Consider the following 22,000-nt stretch of genomic DNA (forward strand, 5'->3'; position numbering starts at 1 on the left):
TTTGCTTGCTGAACAAATAAGGTAAACAGAAAGAAACTCATGAATGACAAGCAGTAAATATTTCATGTGCATTATTTATTTTTAAAGTTTATTACATCACATTGTACAAGCATTAAACATGGCTTTATGTTGATGATTTTTTTTAAAGTGTGAAAACTTGACATTCTTCTCCATAGAATTTTAATTTTTCTATTTACAAATAAACAATTTCTCTATATACTTTATATATATGTATATATATATAATATATATGGTCAATAATGTAACTCCCCTCAGAAAGATTTAAAATAAAAAAGAACTGATTTGTAAACACGTTTTCTGTTGTAGTATTTGGTGACTTGAACGTAGATGATGCTCTATTCCTAGATTTTTCTTTTGTCAGAGTATCCAGGTTGTTCATTTACATTTTTTATTCTAAGATCTGTAAAACCAGCATGGGACAGAATGCAAAAAACTTAGCAAACGGGCTGAAAAACAGTCCCAATATACATTTTTTCCTTGGTTTTAAAAACTGGTGTGTAACTGCTCATGAAGTACATGCTGCTGTCAAGAATGGCCTATGGAGAGCAATCCTATGCTGATTGCAAGATGATTTCACAGTAAATCCTCTGATGTGTGCTGTCCTGCTTGCTATGTAAAATGTCTGTGCCATGCATTGAGGTTGCAGTTTTTTCTCATTCTCTTGAAGGTAGTGCTCTTGTGGAGCTGGAATAAATAAACAACATACAGGACTGTCACATGGAGATTTAAACAAAACCCATCATCAGATCAGGAAGAGAATGGCATAAATTAGTTCTCTAGAGACTATTAAAATTCCATTTATTATTATACTATTATTTGTATTTTATTTTTCTAGGGAAAAAAAAAGGGGGCATCTTTCCTGAGTGTTCTGCTATGTAGCTCTGAAGGACTCTGGGGAAATCTGTTCATCAGACCAGCAGCAGAGAAACCTCGATGGGTTGGCTGGTCAAACTGAAGTGACAGAGATGTACTCAGGGTCTGCCAGGGAGGTCAGAGCCCCTTGCAGCATCATACTCAGCACAAGCTTGGCAAGCAGCCAACCTATGATCTTATTTAGAGCAGAGCAGGACACATCTTCTAGCAATGTGTTGTCAGGAAAATTCATCCTAATGCAGCTATCTTGAAAACTACTCTCAAAAGCAATTATTAGCTATTGCATTTCTGCTGCACATTATTTGTTTTGGCACATTTTATTGCAGTGGTTTCTCTGGAGTGGAAGTCAGTTTATATTCTACTGTATTTCAGTTCAGTTCTCAGAGTTACTGAGATCTAAATTGACAAAGCTGCGTCTTACTGCAGGGATTTGCAAAGGTCCATTTTGCTCATATGGGTGACACTGATTTTATGCATGGCTCATGTCTCACTTTACTACTTAGTAAACAGTTTCTAAGCTCTGGTCATCTGTTGGTTAAGACATTAAACAAAGGGTATCCAAAACAATCCAATTATTCATGTGAATTTCATCTGAATATGATTTTGCACAGTGATCCTGCCTCAAAATTCCCAGGCTGCAGCTGTAGGTGGTGGATGGTAAATACTAACCCATCTGGCATGTGTGTATTGGAGGTCAACATTGCCTGATCCCCACCCCCTATTTACAGAGACAGAAATATTTCTATTTCCCCACTGTCCTGGGGGCTGTGTCCACAGCTGCTGTGAGCAAAGATGAACAAATTCACTTCCCCATTAGTCAGGATTTTACCCCACAGCCACTACTTGTGCTCCCCACTCAGTTTGGCACCAAGACAACACAGAACAGGCTAATCCTGATATTCCTTCAGTGTTTATGTTGTCTCATGGGACTTTCAGGCTTGAGCCAGGATCTGATAAAAGGGAGCTGCTATGTCATTTATCCTCTTCAGATAGGATGGAGGGTCACTACTGGAGGAGGTTCCTTGCTTTTTTGTGTAGGCAGGCAGTGGCTACAGAGAGGAGGGTGCTCACATTTTCTTTCATCCCTCTCCTTCCTCAAGTCATATTGCCTTCCATCAAAGCTCCCTCCTCTCATGCAAATAGCACAGTTCTCCTTTGCAGTGGAAAAAAGTTAATAGATCTAATTTGCTGATATTTGTCTTAGTGCAAATGGTCCTGTTGTCATGTGGAGCTTGAGGTATCCATCTGTAGGATCTTGCATTGCGTGGTCTGTCCAGAAGGGCAAATTCTACTCCTTCTATCAAATTACTTCTAGAATAACTTTTAGAAATAACTGATTGAAGAGCTTTCACAACACTCAGTATTTTGATTCATGTTGCTCCATCCAACACTAATTATGTCTTCAAAGCTACAAGTCCACTCTTTTGGGTTAATAGTCTGGAAATTTTGAATTTCTTAATTAAATCAGAAATTTTAAATTTCTCAATATTAAGGAATTTGCTAAAGGATGCTGACAGTGACTTATTTTGCCCAAGTCTCATTTGCAGCCTGTGCAGAATTGCTCTGCATTAAGGATTTCAAGCTGTTTCATACTACAGTCTGTTGTTTTGTTTTTTCCCTCCACCCCTTCATAGATAATGGAATGATGAATACAGAAAGTGCTACAAGTGTAGATATTCTGGATGACTGTGTTTTATTCTGCTCACCTTGTTCATCTGCCTTTTTTTGTTTGTTTTACTTAGGCAGATAGGTCTTTAAGACACTGTCTGACATGTGTTACATGTGTAAGTACACCCTAATTCCTGACTAGGCCTCAATGTGATCTGGCAACACAAATCTGTGGGCAGTTCTGGGCAAGATGCCCTAACCTGATTTCATTCCTTCAGACATCAGACAGTCCTATAGCTGAAAAGGCACTGTTCAAAACTTTAACATATATTACCAACTTTTCACAGTGTCATTTCCAAATAAATGATCCTACAGCTAGATACCTCTGGCCACATTTAGATGCTTGGCTATCTGCACTTCTGATGCCTACATTTTTCAGCATTGTCAGGCCAGTTGATCAGACTCATGATCATGCATCTCCTTCTAGATAATACTTCAGTATTGTTGAGCAATGGAAATGGTCCAGCTACGTGACCTTAACCGGTGGCAAATGCAAACTAACGCAGTTGGGTCCGCTGTGGAAGAGAGCAACGCTGCCATGCACGTGCTGCAGGTGGTGGCCACACACACAGACAAACACTGCCACGTTGCCAAGGCGCAGTCACTGCTTGTGAAGTAGCAACTTCATGAGAATGAGCCGGAAGATCACCAAGTTCTGTAAAGCACTGGAAGTTGTGTAACTGCTTTGAAGTTCAGGGCCCTGAGTTTTAGTCAGGGCCTGGGAACTTCCTGGCAAGAGTGCAGAGACTTAGTATTGGTCTGATGTGCTCGTGTTGACATCAGCTCTGGAGAGGACTAAGCCTTGGAAACACCTCTAATTTCAAAAGGCTTATGACAAAATCCACCCTTTTGAAGAGGGGCACACATGTGCAAAATGCACACGTTATTGACTATTCCTTTCAGTGCACTCTCTGCTGTTTAAAACCAGGATTTTTTTTATAAACAAGAGTTCTTATCTTCTTTTAAGCAGTTTCTTCCTCATCCTGTCATGGCCACTCATTGTGATAAGATTTTCCATTCTTTTTCCTTTCCTTCCGCTCTTTTTGCAGACGTTCTAGCTCAGCTTCATACATCATTTCCTGAATCAGGTACTTTTCTCTCCTCATTCGATCTCTCAGATCTTTTGGAAGATCTGGAATTAAGTAGGAGATCAGATGCTTTATGCAAAAGACAAGGTGCTGTGAACACAAAAAAAGGAAAGGAAAATTTAAAACCCCAGGAAGAAAACCAGTACTTTTCGTATCTTGTGAAAACCATCTCTTTCTGATATGTGTTTAAACTAAATCCATGACTAAATTTTAAGGGAAAAAACCAATGAAGTTTTTTCCCCCACAAAAACTCCAGCCACTCAGTGAAGTGTGGGTCACAGCAGAAATTATGAGCAGGTGGGTTAAAAGAAAGCCTCAAAACTGTTCTATGACCTGTGTGTTCAAAGCCCAGAGGTCATGATTTGCTGTAAGGTTGTTTGGGCAGAGCCTGGTGTTAGTACTGGTATTAGTTCCTGCTCTGCAGGAAGAGGAGGCTCAAATGATGTAACATTTTCCTTTTGCCATAAACACATCAAAATTTGAAGTAGTTGAATCTATACAAAAGCAGTAATATATCTATACAAAACAAAACCTAAACGCTTTTTCTTACACTGTGTCTCTTATCCAAAGACATATTCCTGTTTAGCAAACACCACAGTTAAACAGAAGTTGACTGACCCTTTGTCCCTCCTATTTTAGGCATGACACAGCAAAACTTGAGTTTGATGCCCAAGGATTGCATGAGTGTCCTTTTCTGTTTGATCAGAAATGCTGCTTGGAGATTTATTCACTTCACTTAAGAGGAAGAACAGATAAACAAAAAAATCTTCCATCTCAGAAAGGACATACATTCAAGATTGGAGAAATAAAGGTATTTTTTCTTCTCCAAGCAGAACCCTTCTTTTGAAAGCCACTGAAAAGAGAATGTAAAATGTTTTCCCATGTATTCTTCCCTCATGATAAATAAACTCACAATACTCTAATTGTTAGGGTTTTTTGCCAAACCTAAAAAGAGGGGGAAAAAGCCTCTTCTGTCAGTTTAGCCTGGACAAAGAATTCCTTTTGCAGTGATAGGAAATACTTTTGTTCGTTTTCAAAGGAGGTTAAGTTATCCAAAACAAACCACACTCAGAGTGCCAAAAAGGGGCCTGAGCCTAGGCAGTTACTTAATTTATGAAAAAACCTATCTTGAATCCCCGGTATCTTTGTGCAATCTTTATTGTAAGCACTGTGGCAATCACAATACAACCCTTAGTGTTTTCAAAAAAAATAGGTCATGGTTTCTGCTGCAATTACCTTTTTGATTCCAGAGATATAGTTAAGGAGACAGCTTGTAGTGTCACTAAACAGAGTGGCTCATATTGAGGGAGGCAGATATGAGCCAGCCTATGGCTTTGGTTGAGAAAAAGCAAAGTCAACTCAGATGTGCCTGGTAAGACTCAAAGTTATTCCACAGTTGGTCACACATTTGGTTGGACACTGAGATTTGAACAGGGCTCATTTTTCTTGCCTCACTTCTCTTTGTGCCTACGCTGTGCTGCCTTTATATCAAGTGTGTATCAAGAGGCCAGACTCTCTTCAGTCTTTAAAATTCTTAGGCTGACTTTCCAAGACTATTCTTGTAGTCCTTTTTGGAGAGGCATACCCTGACTTTCAGTACTGACTGCTCATGAAACTAGAAGGGATTAAGCCCAACAGGCCTCTGTTAAATCTTTCTCTCTTTCTTTCCTTTAATATTTCCTTGAGTGTGGAACAGATGATGGAAGAAATGGTCTCCTTGGAAACTAATAAATTATCCAGTGTAAAGGAAAAAGAGAGCCCAACTTGCAGTGCCATATTCCTTCACCTGGGGAGGTCTGAAAATTGCAATCATGGGGAATTTGCTGAAGTCCTTGGGCTTCTGCTGAACCACAAGGAATAGAAATAATAATCTAGAAAATGCTTCTTCTCCACCTTTGCTCTGACACAAATGCTTCTGTTGTGTTATCCAAAGAGGTGTGTTGAAAGCTCAGTTCAGAATGAATTTACACTCTTCTGTGAGTCAGAATGAAATATGTGCTCATGAACATTACATATATGCCAGTATGGTGACTACAGTTTCCATATGTGTGCTGAATGCCCTGTTGCTATGATTTCAGAGCAGAGGATTGAGTAAATTGTTTTCTAAAATGATGTGTTCCTTCTTTGGCTTCTTTACAGTGTAAAAGATATTTCAAACTTCTTGTGCTCAAGAAATGTTGAGCTCCTGGATTCTGGTGGGGATATTCAGGCTCTTGAAATTAGGCCTTAAGAACTGCTTTTTTTTTTTTTTTTTTTGGTAAATCATCTTATCCTATTTGTCTACTCTTCTGGCTCTTTTTTTCAAAATCAGCATGGGAACACCAGTCATGTGAAGTTGGTATTATCTCCTTTGGTTTGCCTTAAAGACACCTGAAATACTGACAGTAAAAACTAATACTATGAACATAGACAAAGATATTGAATCCTTTTCATTGTCATCATCTTTGTGATGCCAACCATTCTGGAGGAATGGAAGGCATTAAAAAAAAAAACAACAAGAAAAAAAGCTAGATGTGTAAATACTGTAACTTTAACTATTATTGCTTCTCAGTTGCTCAGATTTAATATTTTCTTCTCATGTTCCTTCACCCCTATCCTCATGCAACAGTCAGCATATGCCTTCCCAACCTAGACAAATTACTAAAAAAGTAAATAAAGGCTTCATTTATTTCCCCCCTTTGCAAATCACTGCTATAGTTTTCAGTGTTATATGCCCTTTTCTGTAAGAACCTACATTCCTATGACTGTTCAGAAAACAAAGCTGAGAATACAAAGCACGATATAAGTAGAAGAAACTAGGACAAAAAACACAAAAACACCTCAACAGCTGCCATCATAGATCAGCCCAAAGCAAAGCTTCAGAGGGAAATTAGTTTTCTTTTTGTTTTTGTTCTGCCACCGGGATGGGCACTGACCTCAAACACAATAATGAAGGCCAAGCGCGCTGCCAGGACGTGCCAGAACTGCAGCGTGTAACCGTAGGGCACAGGCGAGTGCGGAGGGTCCCGGTAGTCCCTGTACCTGAAAGACAAGCACAGTGTGGGAGTTAGCAACCTCTACACTGCTGCCTGGCTGAAGGCAAACCCAAAACCTATCTCCTCTTGATCATGACATTCTCTGCACCAAAAATGAGCTCAGTCCAAACTGCACAGGTTACTCTAATGCTGCGTGCTTCAAAGGCTGGGCTTGATTTCAGGTCAGGTTCCTGATTTTGAAGCAAGTGTGCTGACCACCTCCACTTCCCACACTTTTCTTCATGCAGATGGACTTACTTTCAGCTGAAACCTACCAGTAGGATGCACTCCAGGAGTTCTAATAAAAATTGGGTACAAAGAACCCAAACCAGTGTCTGAAGAAAACCCCTGAAACAAATACAGAGGATGGGAGGAGCTTTGACCCTACAGCATCTCCCTTGGCAGCACAACATGTACCTTTCAGGCATCTCCTCAGAACTTGGAGAAGGGTGAGATGCTCTGCTCATTTAAGGGATACTTTATTCCCTTTATTCAAGGACATAAATGTCCCCAGTTTTGTCAGCCTGATAGTTCTCCCAAAATCCATATAAAAATGCCTCATGGATTCCACCTGGCCCTTGATCAATTAGTTGGCCAACCCTGGTGTAAAACATGACTCATCCTGACTTGAGCAGAGCCAGCACTACACCTGTTGGTATATCAAGAGGTGAGGACCATGTGAGAAAGTGATCTCCTGTCTTTTCTCATAGTGTTATTTAGAAGAATTTAGGTCTCCAAAATTTAACTGTAAATATTTATTGAGAGAGTTGAATCCAGGAATACTCCAAGATTGTATTTACAAACCATGAATCTGTTTAAGTCACACATTCTGGAGTCCATTTTTACTAGCAGTTTGTTAATTCTAAAATAGAACTGTGGAAACCTTATTTAAAAGTAGTGTAAAAATTGTTCGTTTCTTCATCTGTTTCCTAGATGGAACAGAAAATCCACTGTAAAAAAATATTGAAAATACCATAGTAAATAATACAGGTTGATCACTAAGTTAGTTTTAAGAAACTAATGAAAATGCAGATGCATAAAAGAAATAAACATTATTTAATCCCTATGACAATCTGTATTTCTCCATGAAGCTTCACTTTCTTACATTGCAGAGGGTGCTATACAGACTGAAATGAACTGTCTTGATATCTTAGCATCAAATCTCTCAGAAATTGCAGTATTTCTAGAATAAGTTCTAAAAACTGAGATGACCTTTCCTTGTGCAAGTAGCATTCTGACTTCATAGTTTAGGATGTTTTAGAATATTCTAAGCATTCTACTTCCTAGGATTCAGTAGGAATCCATTGTTACCCATGAAAAAATGGGGAAACCTTTTATAAACAACCAGAATAGCACAGCACTATCTGTGTTCCAGGCAACCAGAAGCTAACTGGGACTTTTTTCAGACATACTGCCTTCCTGGAAAAATGCCTACACAATTACACAGTAGAACATAATATTTCCTAACCTCCCTATCAATATCTGCTCTGAAGTGCAATTAAAATGATGCTTTAGTAGAATGGAATTTGATAAGAAGCTGATAAACTCAGATAAAGAAAGATATTAATTTTCTTTCAAGGGTAGATATACACAACAATTTAGTGTCTCCCAAAAGGACAGATATATCTTTTGGAGATTTATCACACCAAATTTAATAGTGTTCTGTTTAGGAGATATTGAGCAGACAATTTTTTTTTTTTTAATTGTGGGATTTCCATCATCAAATTTAAGGAGCAGCATCTTCATGCCCCTCCCCCCATTTATTATGTTATACCACTCAAAAGTCTTCCTATTCATAAAAACATCACAATATTGCAAGTATCACTGACATTTGCTGTATCGCAGACCTCTGTGGTATCACAGAGTATCTTTTGTTCTTTAGGCATTCATAAAAGTATTTTTAATTCTTTACAATGAAAAATACTGGGACTAAGTGTATCTCCTAAAGACTACCAGGTCTCATGCTTGTAATGTAACATTACAATTAAAAAATGGTAGCTGTATTTGTTTGGTATTTTTGGTTGGGACACTATTTAAGACCTTTATGTAGACCCTTGGGGTTTTTGGCCATCAAATTCACTCAGGTACAAATCAGCCATTACAGATTTTTCTCAGACTGCAATTTCTCCAATCTGTTGTTGAGGACAAAGACGTGCACATGATTAACTGCTCATCTTTTGATTCAAACCACAAGTATATGATTATTACTAATAATTACACCAGTAAGCAATGACATAAACATATTACCCATTCCACAATTTGGAAATGCTGGATTTGAGGTTTCGTAAAGCCAGCTTATGACAGAGCCTGTTTATGTCTGTCAGACCTGTGGAACACCTCAGTGTGGCCTCTCCTGTGCAACCCTGACTTCCTGTGCATGCCCTGTGATATCATCTCATCACAATTGGGTCTCACTGGCACCTAAGTAATCAGGCACCTATTACTGGCCCTTTGATACCATATTTATCCATGATGATTGTGTCTGAGTCAAGCTATGACACCATAAAAATCCTGCATTAGGAACACCCTCCAGATACCAACTTTTTGGCTTCTCTTTTATCTGAGGAAGGAATCATGCGGGTAACAGTGAAACAGTACCAAGAAGAGCATGACTCTGAACAGCACAGTTAAAACTTTCAATTTTTAACTTCTAAAATTTAGTTTCAACTCCAGATTTATTATTATGCTTCTCTATTTCAATGTCCTAAAGCAGAGAAGTATGTTGACCAGAAACTTACCTGCAATATTTTAATGGTGAACCAGAGAATTCACTTCCATTTGATGTTGGCTCTGAACGGTTTTCAAAGTCAGACACCAGAAATACTGATAAACTGGCATTAACATAGCCAACCATACACCTAGAGGGGACAAAATGCTGTCAGCAGGACACAGCAAGGTTTTTCCATAAACTGTTGTACCCAGGAGGATGTCCTTTGGGTTTCATAAAATCCAAAAGTACAATTTTGGTGCTTATTAATATTTGAAAGGGATGGTGAAGCAATATAAAAGAAATGCTAAAGTAGGTCAGATGAACAATAAAAGTGAAGCAATGGTAGATTTCTATGGGAGAAGAAATGGTGAAGATTGGGACTGGTTACTTTTGAAAAGTCACCTAAATGGTGAACAATAGGGGCAGAGAAAATAATGAGGAGTGTTAGGAAGATAATCAAAATATCCCCACTGTTACACTCATGGTACTAGCACAAAGGGACACTAAATCAGATGGAAAGATAGCACACTTAAAACAGCTTTTTAGAAAATGCCCAGTTGATCAGAGGAACTCCGTTATAGAAGATCCCAGCGTGACTGAATACTGTGAGGGCCAGGCAAAATTTAGAGAATACTGAGTAGGAGAAATTATCCCCTGTTGAAGGGCTGTGGGTGTCAAGTTTATGTTTGTAAAGCTGAAGAGATCTGACCAAAATGTGTTGTGCTGTTCATGCTGCACTGCCCAAACACAGGTAAGGGTAGACACAATACTTATCTTGGTGTAGAGTATAATGCACAGTAAGGGTTGGGGGATTTTGGGTTTGGGTTGGGTTTTCCTAAATATGGACTTGACAGTGTTTGAGAAATTAAATTCAAACACCATCTGGCTTCGTCTCCATACTGATTACATTTGGAACTTAATTTAATTCCAGTATTTTTCTAGTATCATTGTGTGTCATGTGGATCTAATACCTACAGATGTTTTTTGAAAGAAAAGAGTCCCTCTTTCTTTTAAGCTATTCAATAACAGAGGGTCTTCACTCCTTAATCTGAGAAAACTCACTATTCCTGTGGATTTCTGAATATCTTCCTGCTTTTGTAACAGTACTTACTAATAACATTATTCAGAATGCTGACATAAACAGTTTAAATACAGGTTAGCTCCTTCAAAATATTACTACCTGACAGCTTCATCTAGAAATGAAGAAGTGTGAAAGCAGAAGTGTGAAAACATTGTACTAGAGGTTTGTGAAAAGAAGGTAAGAGCCAAACTGTGAGCCAAACTACTTCCCCTGTGCAGAACTAGTTTCAAAGCCACTGAGTCATATTTGAGTCCTAAGAGAAATATTTCTAAAGGTGTTGTTTTTCATCCACAATGGTCCTTAGAAAATCCTTCCTTATGCTTTCCTTAGCAATAAGTGTTGCTTATAGTGCCCCAATGTCCTGTAGATCTTTATAATGGCAAGAGCAGAGGCACATGCTCAGGAACAACTGGCACCAGACCACTTTGCCCCTGAAGGGATTTGAACTCTTCATGAAAGTAAACAGAACATCCTTCCTAGCCCCAGCTAAAACGCCCAAATCCTTGCAGGACAGGAGTTGGCAGGTCTGCTAATCAGGAGCTGCCACACCAGATGCCCTTCTTCTGTCAGTATGATTAAATGTATTGACAGTCAAAAGATGTCAAAGAAGCACCAACAGATGAACTCACTTTCTGCAGCAGGGAGTAAAAAAATCAATCTACCATATGTCCAATAGCAGAATGCAAGCTCTCTGTCCCTGTCTACTGTTTAGCCTGGGTTTCTTTGTACAGCAGGGTTCCTTGCTAATGGCACTGCTAGAGCATTTGCAAACTGTGTCTGTGTTTGGCTGGATTCAGTGACCTTCCCGGAGCACAGCAGCTGAGATTTCACAAGTGGCCATGCAGTAACTATCTCATGCTTCCTGGTAGTGTGCACATGCTAAAATAATCTCAGTGTTTAGCAACACTGAGAGAAAATCCACTTAGGCAGCAGGGATTCAGATCACAAATGTCTCCTGGAAGATTTAATCTAAGAACTCTAGTTTTAGAAGAAAAACAAATTGCTTTCCTCTGTGAGTATATATTGATGTATTAGTTGGAAATTTCTTCCTCTTGCTAGACATTACTTTTTAAAGTAATACATGCTGAATATTACATCAGGAAACTCCCCAGTGTACAAGTTTAAGATGCTCAACAATTCTTTACTGATTCGTATCAGCATTGTTTCAGAAAAAAAACAGTATTATATCCATGTACTACCAGCTGGGAAGTACAGCTTGGGCAGCATCCTGTCACACACACAAAATCTCTGAAATAGCTCTGCCATGTTTGCCTTGAAGTAACCTCATGGATCACAGTCACTCAGCAATCCATTCTGTGAATATGCAGAGCATCAGTACCTATGGTATCTGGTACCTGTTACCTAAACACAAACACATTTGGTTTAGTGGAATAAGAATCATCAGTACCTATGGTATCTGGTACCTGTTACCTAAACACAAACAACACATTTGGTTTAGTGGAATCAGAACATAGTTATACTGCATCTATTCAAGTACTAAGTGATTTTCATGCACATCTGTTCCCCCCTCCAAAAGAAAAGCCTTACTTTTGTCCTGCTTCTCCTTGGCCAGCACAGGGTCCATATTTGTAGGCATAAACAAGGCGAGGGATGAAATCCGATGTCACTGCTATAACAAATGCATTTGTGATAACCGAAAGAATTCCAATGCCTTCCAGGATCCCGTACCAGATGCCTGTTCAACAAGGACAGCACGTTTGCTCCAGGAAAAACAAGAACCAAAGTGCCTGAAATACTGCATGATCTGAAGTAGTTTCCCCCACTGCACAAGGTGTTTTTATGTAGTTTTTATCCAAGAGTCGCTGAGTAAAAATAAATTTTCTTATTGAACAGTGAGACCTCATCACTGTGAATCACACCAAAGGAAGGTTAGACATACCCATTGATTTAATGAGGCATTGAATAGCCCCTGAAACTTTGCTAGAATGCAATTTATTTTGAGAAATCACATCTGAATCAACATAAAAAAAACGTATTCTTCTGTGCTTCTATTAATTACAGCATAGAACTGTTTTTTTTACAAATTATGTCTGTAGTGTATACCATGTACGGCTGTTGTCCAGGCTTCTGGACACTGGCACCCAGTGTGGGTGCCAGAACCCACACTGTTCTCATTCAAAGCTTTAATCAGACACAGACTTTAGGCACATGGTATAATGTTCTAAGAGCACAAAGCCTGAGCATCTGCTATTTCTTGGTGTGGGCTATGGATTTTTGCAATATTGTTGGTTAAGTTACTGAGGTTTCCTATTTGCCCCTCTGAAAACACCAGGGATTCAGTGCTGGGCAGATGAATTTGTTTCTGAGTTCTTCCTAAAGGTGTTGTGCTTTTGCATACTGCAAGGACAGAAGAGATTTGTAGTCAAAATAAGTTGAGAGATCCTTTGCAATAGTGTGTGGCTGGATGACCTCAGGTTGTGTGGACCTTGTGTTTAGCAATGCAGATGTGACTCTCTGAGAGCAAGTTTGTCTGCTGGGATCCAGACCCACCCTGTCTGACCCACCAGGGACCTGGTGGGCACGGCCCCTGAGTCACAGGGGAGCTTGGTTTTGGCCAGATAAACATAAATCATACGGGTTCCTTACAGGATGGTGGCCACTTTAACTTGACTTGCATGTCTCATCTGATATGTCTGGTTATTGTGTTCAAGTTGAGCAGCAGCCTGTGTTGGCACAGTGTGTCTGCCATAAAAAAGCACCTGCAGAGGACACTGATCACTTTACACCTTGGCTGTTAAATCCTCCAGAAAATCATTAAAAGATCATAGACTATTAGTTGCATAAGTTGATTGGCATCAGATACTTGAAGTTTTTTTGAACAGTCAAGGGGTGGATTATTAATTGGGAAGATGACTGACAATACCTTAATCTGCTCTTACTTGAAGTGGTCAAAGCTTTGATGAATAACACATATATATAACAAACACCTCTTAACAAAGAGCTCACCTATATCTTTGGCTCTTGAAGCTAAAGGTCTTCTCCACTGAGTAACAAATTTGTAAGCATCAAGCCGAATTTCAATAATATTGTTTAGTAAGGCCAGAAGTGGTGCCAGTGGAAAAGCTGCCACAAAAATGGTTGTGAACCCAAACTGAAGAACTGGGGGGAAAAAAAAGGAAATATCACAGAAGAGCAGTTAGGATCCAATCCCAAAGGTCTAAAATACCAAACAGTGTATGCAAATAAGCAGTATATACACAGTATACAGACACTTCTTATATGTCATACTATGTAATGGTTTAGTGGCAATTTTACAGCAAGTCCTTGTCAAAAGTTAGAAGAAAGAATAAAAAGCCCCTGGAATGGCCAGCACCATGTAAATTTTGTAATTTGGAATGAAGTTCTGAAGGGGACAAACTGCGCTTTTAGAAAGGGACATTTTTACTCCAGCATCAGCTAGGATCTCTCAATACTTGCAAAGATTAGGGATGAATACATTCTTTTTAATAGTCCAGATGGGAAACAGTTTGAAATTCTGTTTAAGTTTCTAGAGGTAGGTTTTCAGGGTATCAGATTTCCCATTAATTTGAAAAGAACTGTGTGAGGCAGAAAAGGAAAAAAACAATCATGACATATGCAGTTCAGTCACATAGGGCAAAAGTTCATTTTTTTTAATATCTTTTTTTGAGCAGTTATTCTCCTCTCTCCTCTTGATAGAGCAATGCCTTCTTGGCAGTAAGTTACTTTGTTAATGTAAGGTAGTAAATGAGGGAGGATTTTAAACATAAATAATAAGCATGCTGGTCTGTATCATGCACTTCAAAGGAAAAACACAGGACAACTTTTTTAGAAAATAACAGCAAAGTTCTTCAGAAATGTATGCAGATAAAGAACTGGGCTCTGGTTTGGAGAAAAAAATCCAGAATGGGAAATGTTTCATAGATGGGAGGTTAGCAAATCATCAGCAGCATGCTTAACTACATTGGTTTGGTTCTTAAAAACTGACTCCCATTCCTCACCTGACCTGTGAGAATGAAACCTTTTTGCAGTCTCCTCAGCTTCATATAGTGATAATTAAAAGAATTCACCAGCCCACATCAACAAAACACCAACAACATTAAAATATAGTGAAAGAGAGAGAATGAAGGTTAGAGCCATACTCATTTCTAGGTATTCATCAAAGAGTCCATAAGCATTCATAGGCTGCAGATTATAGTCCTTTTCCCACTGTGGGAAGCTTGTTTTTCCCTGTGTGCCATACTCTTGCCGTAGTTTCCTCCTGGTCCACCAGTTTTGAATTAGCCTACATTTTAAATTAAAGAAAAGAAACAAAGTAAAGAATATGAATGGCTATTTATCACAAAATTGGAAGAGCTTAAGTGGGCACAACATATCCTGCAAAATTCATTTCCCAATGTACAGGAAAACGGAGCATTGGTAATACATGTGGATGATGACACAGCATAATAGGTATGAAAACAGATGCAGCTGATGAGCTGTAATCCCAGCCTATATGTTGTTAAAACGATGAAAGGATTTTGACATATTTTCAGTATTTATTTACTTATTTTTCTCTGCACAGAATGGCAAATCACTTCATGGTTTGTTTATGTGGCAGAATACAGTGCTGCGTGGAGATAGCTGAGCTCAGTAAATAAGAGTGGTAATGATGCTGCTGGATTCTTTCCTCTGTGTGTGACCTGGCATCTCTGCATGGCTCTACAGAGTGCAGGGTAACAGTCTCTGGGCAATCCTGGGAGGGAAAAGGAAACCTGAACGGAGTCTGCAGCCAAATATTCAGAGGAGAAAGAGGCAGAAAGAAATGTCTGAACTACCATGGTGGCTGAGAGATGGATGGCTGACGTAGGAGCTACCTCCATCTCAAGAAATGGGGGACCTGTACTGGACATCAGGGGGAAGATACTGTTCCCAAAGAAATGCATGTGTAAGAGCACTGAGAAAGGCAGTGAGCCAAAAGTGAAATGAATTCTCACATCTGAAATAAACACCTTTTCAGGGAGTTGCACTGGTATGGCCAACAAAGGACACTAGTTAAGTGTTACTGTAGAGAGAAAAAAACCCCCAAATGACAGATTTTCATCACAATGACAGATTTTCTCTGAAGTTGTGGTTGGCCACTTTGTCTCGGTAAGAAAAACCATGATAGATCACCCAAATACTTCAGTCCTTTTCCTGACAATGCTTCACTTCTTCCCCTCACAGTGGCCTAGTCTGGTCTGTGAATGGTGCAAAGTGACTGTCAGTAGTCATTAGATTTGGGTAAGGGTTTGGACAGCTGCTTGTTTTCTTGAATCTCAAAGATTATTTTTCCATTTACGTAATTTATCAGGAAGATTACAGCTTTTCCTGTCTTCCTTAAAGAAGTGTAGGTGAAACTGAGTGCAGTTCAACTGAATTCAGGTACAGAGTGCAGGGCTGCCTCCAAGTCCTCTGGCCATCCACATTGTGTTGGCTGCCATCAAGCTCTTAGTAGAAAGGTGTTTTTCACACAAAAAGGAAATGCATCTACTTGCAGCATTTCAGGGCTAGAAGATGGACTGAAGGGTCTGGAGAGCAAACACATCTCTCATCAGAATAAGTTGAAGCGTTTCACAGTGTTGTGACTGTGTCTTTTATATTGTGGTTTTCCTTGTGACTCTGAAGAGAAGATTCATTTCACCTGAAGCAGTTTATTCCTATTAAACCACTTGTTCTTAAACAATCTCCTCCTATCTCTACCAATCACCTTCTTTTATTTCTCTTCTGTGCTCTTTGTTAAGTTTCAGAATCTGTATTAATAGAAAGCAGAAAGTTCTAGTGAAAACTGGCAAAAGTGGTAGGGAATGGAAAGAGAAGGATCAATATTGCTGCTACTGTTCCCTCCTGCCCATCCTTGCAGCCCTAACAGCTGCAAAATACTGACAAGGAGTGCTAGGCCCAGGAAGGATGGAGAAATAGCAAATCCCTCTGAACTTTGCAAGGGCAAACTTTCTGACAGTGTCAGCTCTCTCTTAGATTTTCACTCTTGCTAATTTCCCTTGATGACCATCCACACTCTCTCTAGCATAAACTACACTGATCATATTAAACCTATATTAATCATATTAAACATGCTCATTAAATACTAATCAATAAGGAGTAAACCAATAAGAAATGAGTAATTTCCAACCTTTTAGCTAGGGCACAGCTTCATGTTACCTTGAAAATCCAAGGGAACTTGTCTACATACCAGCCATTTTTCTATCTTTCAGAGTGTATGTGCCAGCAGTGCATTTTTTCTAGCTCATACCTGCTCTTTCAGACATCTTTTATCACCCAACAAGAAACAGAATTTAGACCTTACTAGTATAGCTATGAAATGATACATATAATGTTTTTAATGTAAGCAACATAGTAGTCACACAGTATTTTTTAAGGAGTTTAAGAACACAGAATACAATTTAACAAAATAAAGTACTTCCCATGTATTACTTATTTGTTAATTTTTATATTACACTTTCACTTCTGCAAACTGTGTCCAGTCTGGAAAAAAACCCCAAACATCATCTATATGTCTGGAGTTCTGTATCCTTGGAGAGATTTTCTGTTGTAATGACTACAGCATCCTGCTTTTATTAACTGGTGGTAAGGAAAACATAAACTTAATATTCTGTGACCTACAGAAGCATAGGTATTATATTTACTTACGGATATCCCAATTCCATGAAATTGTTCCATGTCTGCTTTAACACCATTATAATGCCCATTTGCATACAGAGATCAATAAGGCATCCACTAGGGTGGCACTACAGGAAAAAAAAAAAAAAGAAAAAAATGTTAAACAGGAATTATAATGAGTTTTAAAGCATTTATTATTGCTATAACTGATACTGGATCATTTACTAAAAGAGAATTACATGCATTCTCCTTATTTTTGAAAGAAGAGTAAACTCATGGGAACAGATGACACTGTATCATACTGTCAGCATTTTAAGCTTATCACCTAATTATCTGCAGAGGTCAGAGTCAGCTGAAACCAATGCAGTTTTCATAGCAGTGCTTCTAATGTGCTGTGCAACTGTGGGCAGGGCAGGGGCAAAGGCCACCAAGTTTCTCCATTGATTTCAATTGCTTTTGGGGAGGGTGACTGTGCATCAAGTCAAAGAATGAAGAGAGAATTCCTCCTAGCTGCACATAAACCAAACAGTTTATGCCTAGAGGATAGACCTAGAACTATTAATTGAGTACTATTTAACATCTACGGCTGAATAAACCATGCAAAGCTGTTCTCTTCTTGAAGAACTAAAAATCTCTCACTGCTGAGCAACAATTCTTAGTGTTTCTTGCTGAGTGCTTGCTTGCTTTAGCAGTGGCTCTAGACCCTGAAGCAGTGGTGCTGCTTTTGGGAGAGATCTTCAGATAGTACAAATTTAGGTAATTTTTTATCTGGTATTGGAAAAAATAGAAAGGCATGAAAAGTTTTCTACTTTGCAGATCCAAACAGTGTCGTTCAAACTGTATTTTACAATCTTGGGTATTACAGATATGTCAAACAAATCACAACTGGAATTATTTCTCTCTAACTTTTAGGGAGAAAAATTAATTATGACCTGGAATAAAATGAGACATTAATTTCTTATACATACTTCATTATCCAGCTCTCAGAACATGGATCACTGCTGAGGTTTCTGATGACTTAATTTAGCATCTCTTTAGATTAACAGAGTGACAGGGTTGGGGTTTTTTGTTGTTTCTGGGGGGGTTTTGGTTTTTTTTGTTAGGTTTTTTTGTTTTGTTCTGTTTTGTTTTGTTTTTCTTCTCTCTTGTTATTACTAAATCATCATCCTTCTGTTTTTAGGAATCGTTCACATGAATGAATATACCCTGAGAGAGGTGGGTGCAGTGTTAATGAAGTAGCAGCAATGTTACAACCACAACATCAATAATACATAAACTGTGGTCTGAGCATGTCCATGGACACTGGACTAGTGTAACTAAATGTCTTAGACATGGCAAAATTTGACAGGTGAAGAGAGGGGTATTAGAGGAATATCTGGACATGGTATTCTAAAGCAGGTTATTTCTAATAAGACCTAGCAGAGATACAGTCAATAACTTTTTCATTATTAAATTATTTTTTTTTTTATTATTGGACTCTTTTTTTCTCTAAGAAAAGCTAAACAGGGACTACTCAGAGTAGCTTCCACCAGCAACTGACCTAATCTGTAACACCTCCTGTTGCACTTTCATCACAAACCTGGTTCTTTTTTCCTTCCATCTCTTCTCTTGCGCAAAGATGAGACTCTTTCCATGTTCTCTGATCCCTCTGTGAAATGAATCAGCCCATTGAATCAGCAGAAGACTGATTCAGCCAGAAAAAGGAAGTTTACTGCCGATACAATGAACTGAATAGCTCCTCACAGGGCTGGACAAGTGAGAACCAATGCAGAGGAAGAGGAAGGAGCAAGTCTCAGAGTGAGGAAGGAAGACCAGAACTGTTTTCCTTTGACAGCAGCAAGTCAGCTCAGCCCCAGACAGATTTTGGAAGGATGTTAAGTAAAATTCTGTTGGTCTATTTATCAAAGATTCTTCCCTTGAATTAACAGAATTCCCAACATAATTAAGATGTTTTTATTAAAATTCAAATCCTTTTGTTCGTTTTGCTAATATTTGAATGGCCTTTATTAACCAAAATATTTATGTATCCAGATGTGTTTGAAAATTCAAGCTGGCAGGTATTTTCCACTTGCCATTTGTCATTTATCTGCAAAGCTGTTTCAATCATTCATCTGTGAAGCAGGAGAGAAACCACGGGATTTCAGCGTGCAGATAGCAGCACTGGAAAGTAAATGACTGGTCCAGAAACTGCTTCTGTTCACCTCCTATAACTGTCAAATGGGCTTTGAATTCTGAATGTATTTATTTAAAAAAATAAATAAAATGGAATTGGTCCTTGAGTAACTTGCAAAGCCAAACTCTCATTGCTTTTCATATTAATTTGATTTTATAGACATGAGACATTATGCCAGTAGCTTGTTTGGGAAGTTTGTTTAGTTGTTTTGGTCAAATTTCACATACATTTTATGTGTCTGGATTTTTAATTCATTACTTTATTATTTTAGCTCTCTGATCTTCAAGGCTAGAAAAACTGAGAAGAAAGGACTTTTTTTGAAGAAAAAAGTTGTCACATTTGTATTTGACTTTGATTCATTCCAAGGATAAAATATTTCCAATGTGAGGAATCTTTAAACCATCTGATACCACTGTTTGAATGTGATGCCAACACTAGAACTGCTAGCCTTGAAAAGGAAATACATACATATATATATATAAAAATATGTAGATGTGTTTGCAGCAGATGGTAGTGTCAATAGTTTGGAGTTAGACAGCCACTGAAAACCCAATAACACACTTAAAACTGCCTGGGCAGATTTCTGTGTCTGCTTCTGCTTGCATCCATGGCATCTGTGGGCAGCAGATCAATCAGCATGCAGCTATCAAACACTCACCTCTTCCAGCCTCCACCGGTTTATCAGCCTTAAGTAGGCACCAGGGTGTCCTGTAAATCTTTAACACAGGAATATAGATCAACCATGTTGTGTCAGCAGTCTGTGCACAGTAGTACAAGAAAGCTCACACTCTAATTTGAATCTGGTGTTATCTTTATGTGACTGGTGTAACTATAAAAGATGTTATGCTGTAAAAAGTTTTATGGGTATTCCTGGAATAATCCTCATGAAGGACTACAGATATTTTTGCTGCAGTTTTGTTTCAATACCATTGCTCTGCTGTTGGATATTCAACACAGGCAGAGCAGAGGGAAAATCTGACTAAAACTGCTCACATCAGTTTGGAAAATGGCTTTCAACTGCCAGTCCATTTCCTTAGAACATAAAATGCTCTGTGATGTCTGCCTTCCTGTGAAATCAGTGAAAATTTTAGTTTTAAGTAAAAAACATAATTATCTAACTATTCTCCTGTGTTTTCCCCCAAAGTTTTTCCCATATGTAAATAATCCATACTAATGGATTCTTCCACTCAAACCTTCTCTACTAAAAAGGTCTTTTTTTAGGAGACTACCAGAAAGAGATAAACAAATAATATATACTTAGATAGACACATAAATACACAAAAATACATGTATATAAAATATAAAATAAAAATATATATAAAAGATATATATGTGGAAAACCCCTCCAAATGATAGCTCATAACTCACTCTTAACAGTTCAGATCATGTAATCAGAGCAGATCCCTTCCAACTGAACTATCCTATCCTATCCTATCCTTTATTTATGTGTACAAATAACACACACAAAACCAGAGTGAAATGACCTGCATGTATAGTATTGTGAGATGCATCTGTTTCCAATAGTGAAATTGTTAAGTTAATATTGAGACCATGTGGTGATAGGAAATGAAAATTGCATCTGTTTCTGGGCTTTTGAAAGGAGTACAAAACTGCAATCTGTTCTGCTGGAATTTGCATTTTGATATGTGTGATAATATGGTCCATTTTGTTTCATTACAAACAATTTTATTTCTTCTCTCTACTTCATTTTGCACATATGAGTGTGCAGACATCAATCCTACCTTCCAAGGAAGAATGCTATATAAAAGGTAGAGCTGTTCAGATTGACAAACTGAAAAAGAAACATTTTCAAAGTGAAGCTGTTCTCCCACTCCGATTCCGTACGAGGCTGCTCTGTGAAGAAAATGATCAGAGTTTCAGAAGCTTATTCAGATTATCAATTTCCCTTGGCACAAAGGCTGCACACAGCTGTAAGAGCTGGCAAGATATTTGTAAATTAGCCTGCTGTTTTCAAAATATAACCTGGCAGAGAAAATTGTACCCAGAAGCAGGATTCAGCAAGTGAGCTTGTAGAGACTTAGAAATCTATTCTGGTGTCTGCATATATATGTATGTTCCCCTGAGACTGTAAGAAAGTGGTCAAGGTAATGTGTATATTAAACATCCCACCTGTATTTAAGTGGTCTTTACAGGCTCAGGCTCCTCTCTTGTATAATTTTCTGTATCCTACCATAATGATATTGCCACTCCACCAAAGCTATTTAAATGCCTTTTTGTTAGAGATGCCACATGAACTGAAGAAAATCCTCCTAGTAATTCTGTTTCATGGATTTGCCCACATATATCAGAGGAGTGCTACTTCATGGCTCCCCTTCCTTGTCCCAGGGAGCTTGTCACAAAAATCCAAGAAAAAATTTTTCAGTGGATGGGCTAAGGCTAACAGGAAAGGGGAAGACATATTCTTGTCTTTGGGTACTGTTCCTTATTCTCCATCTCAAGAAATATCAAGACAGAAGTTAACAAAACAATGTCCATGCCAATGCACCAGTTCCATATTCTGGAACTACTTTCCAGCTGGCAGGAGCTTGTTGTTAGCTGACCATTCCTGTGAACAGGAGTAATCAGAGAAGTGGAGTTACTAATGGTGATTCTGAGTATCATAATGATAGTAATCATATACTGCTTCCCAAGCAGCCTCCAGTAAAGTACTAGAAGCAAAGAAAAAGCAATAAACTTGATTCTCTTTACTTGGAGCTGTCCTTTCATCAGATGCCAGTCTGCAGGAAGGACAAG

The 22,000-nt window shown here is 38.5% G+C and overlaps 1 protein-coding gene and 1 long non-coding RNA gene across 12 annotated transcripts in view; both read right to left on the reverse strand.

Annotated features, from left to right (window-relative positions):
* Nucleotides 1–54: 54 nt before the first annotated feature.
* The window catches only part of ANO4 (anoctamin 4), a 187,407-nt gene continuing 165,461 nt past the window's right edge, over nucleotides 55–22,000 (reverse strand). For 9 of the 11 annotated variants that reach the window (XM_071423193.1, XM_071423194.1, XM_071423190.1 and 6 more), the window contains 9 exons: nucleotides 20,989–21,100; nucleotides 19,905–19,962; nucleotides 17,104–17,201; nucleotides 14,577–14,719; nucleotides 13,423–13,575; nucleotides 12,004–12,151; nucleotides 9,403–9,522; nucleotides 6,566–6,671; nucleotides 55–3,740 (listed from right to left, as the gene is read on the reverse strand). In XM_071423193.1, coding sequence (XP_071279294.1) covers nucleotides 3,549–3,740; nucleotides 6,566–6,671; nucleotides 9,403–9,522; nucleotides 12,004–12,151; nucleotides 13,423–13,575; nucleotides 14,577–14,719; nucleotides 17,104–17,201; nucleotides 19,905–19,962; nucleotides 20,989–21,100 — 1,130 coding nt within the window. In that variant the 3' untranslated portion in view covers nucleotides 55–3,548. The remainder of the gene's footprint in view (nucleotides 3,741–6,565; nucleotides 6,672–9,402; nucleotides 9,523–12,003; nucleotides 12,152–13,422; nucleotides 13,576–14,576; nucleotides 14,720–17,103; nucleotides 17,202–19,904; nucleotides 19,963–20,988; nucleotides 21,101–22,000) is intronic. The other 2 variants (XR_011678567.1, XR_011678566.1) reach the window with 2 other exon arrangements.
* Nucleotides 10,274–11,981, reverse strand: LOC139588168 (uncharacterized). The gene is made up of 2 exons (XR_011678571.1): nucleotides 11,864–11,981; nucleotides 10,274–11,794 (listed from the first exon to the last, which is right to left on the reverse strand). It is a non-coding gene; the product is annotated as an uncharacterized lncRNA (long non-coding RNA).

This window comes from Agelaius tricolor, unplaced genomic scaffold (genome assembly GCF_023055355.1).
Source record: "Agelaius tricolor isolate 1412-34295 unplaced genomic scaffold, bAgeTri1.0.p SCAF_3, whole genome shotgun sequence".
NCBI classification, from domain to species: Eukaryota; Metazoa; Chordata; class Aves; order Passeriformes; family Icteridae; genus Agelaius; species Agelaius tricolor.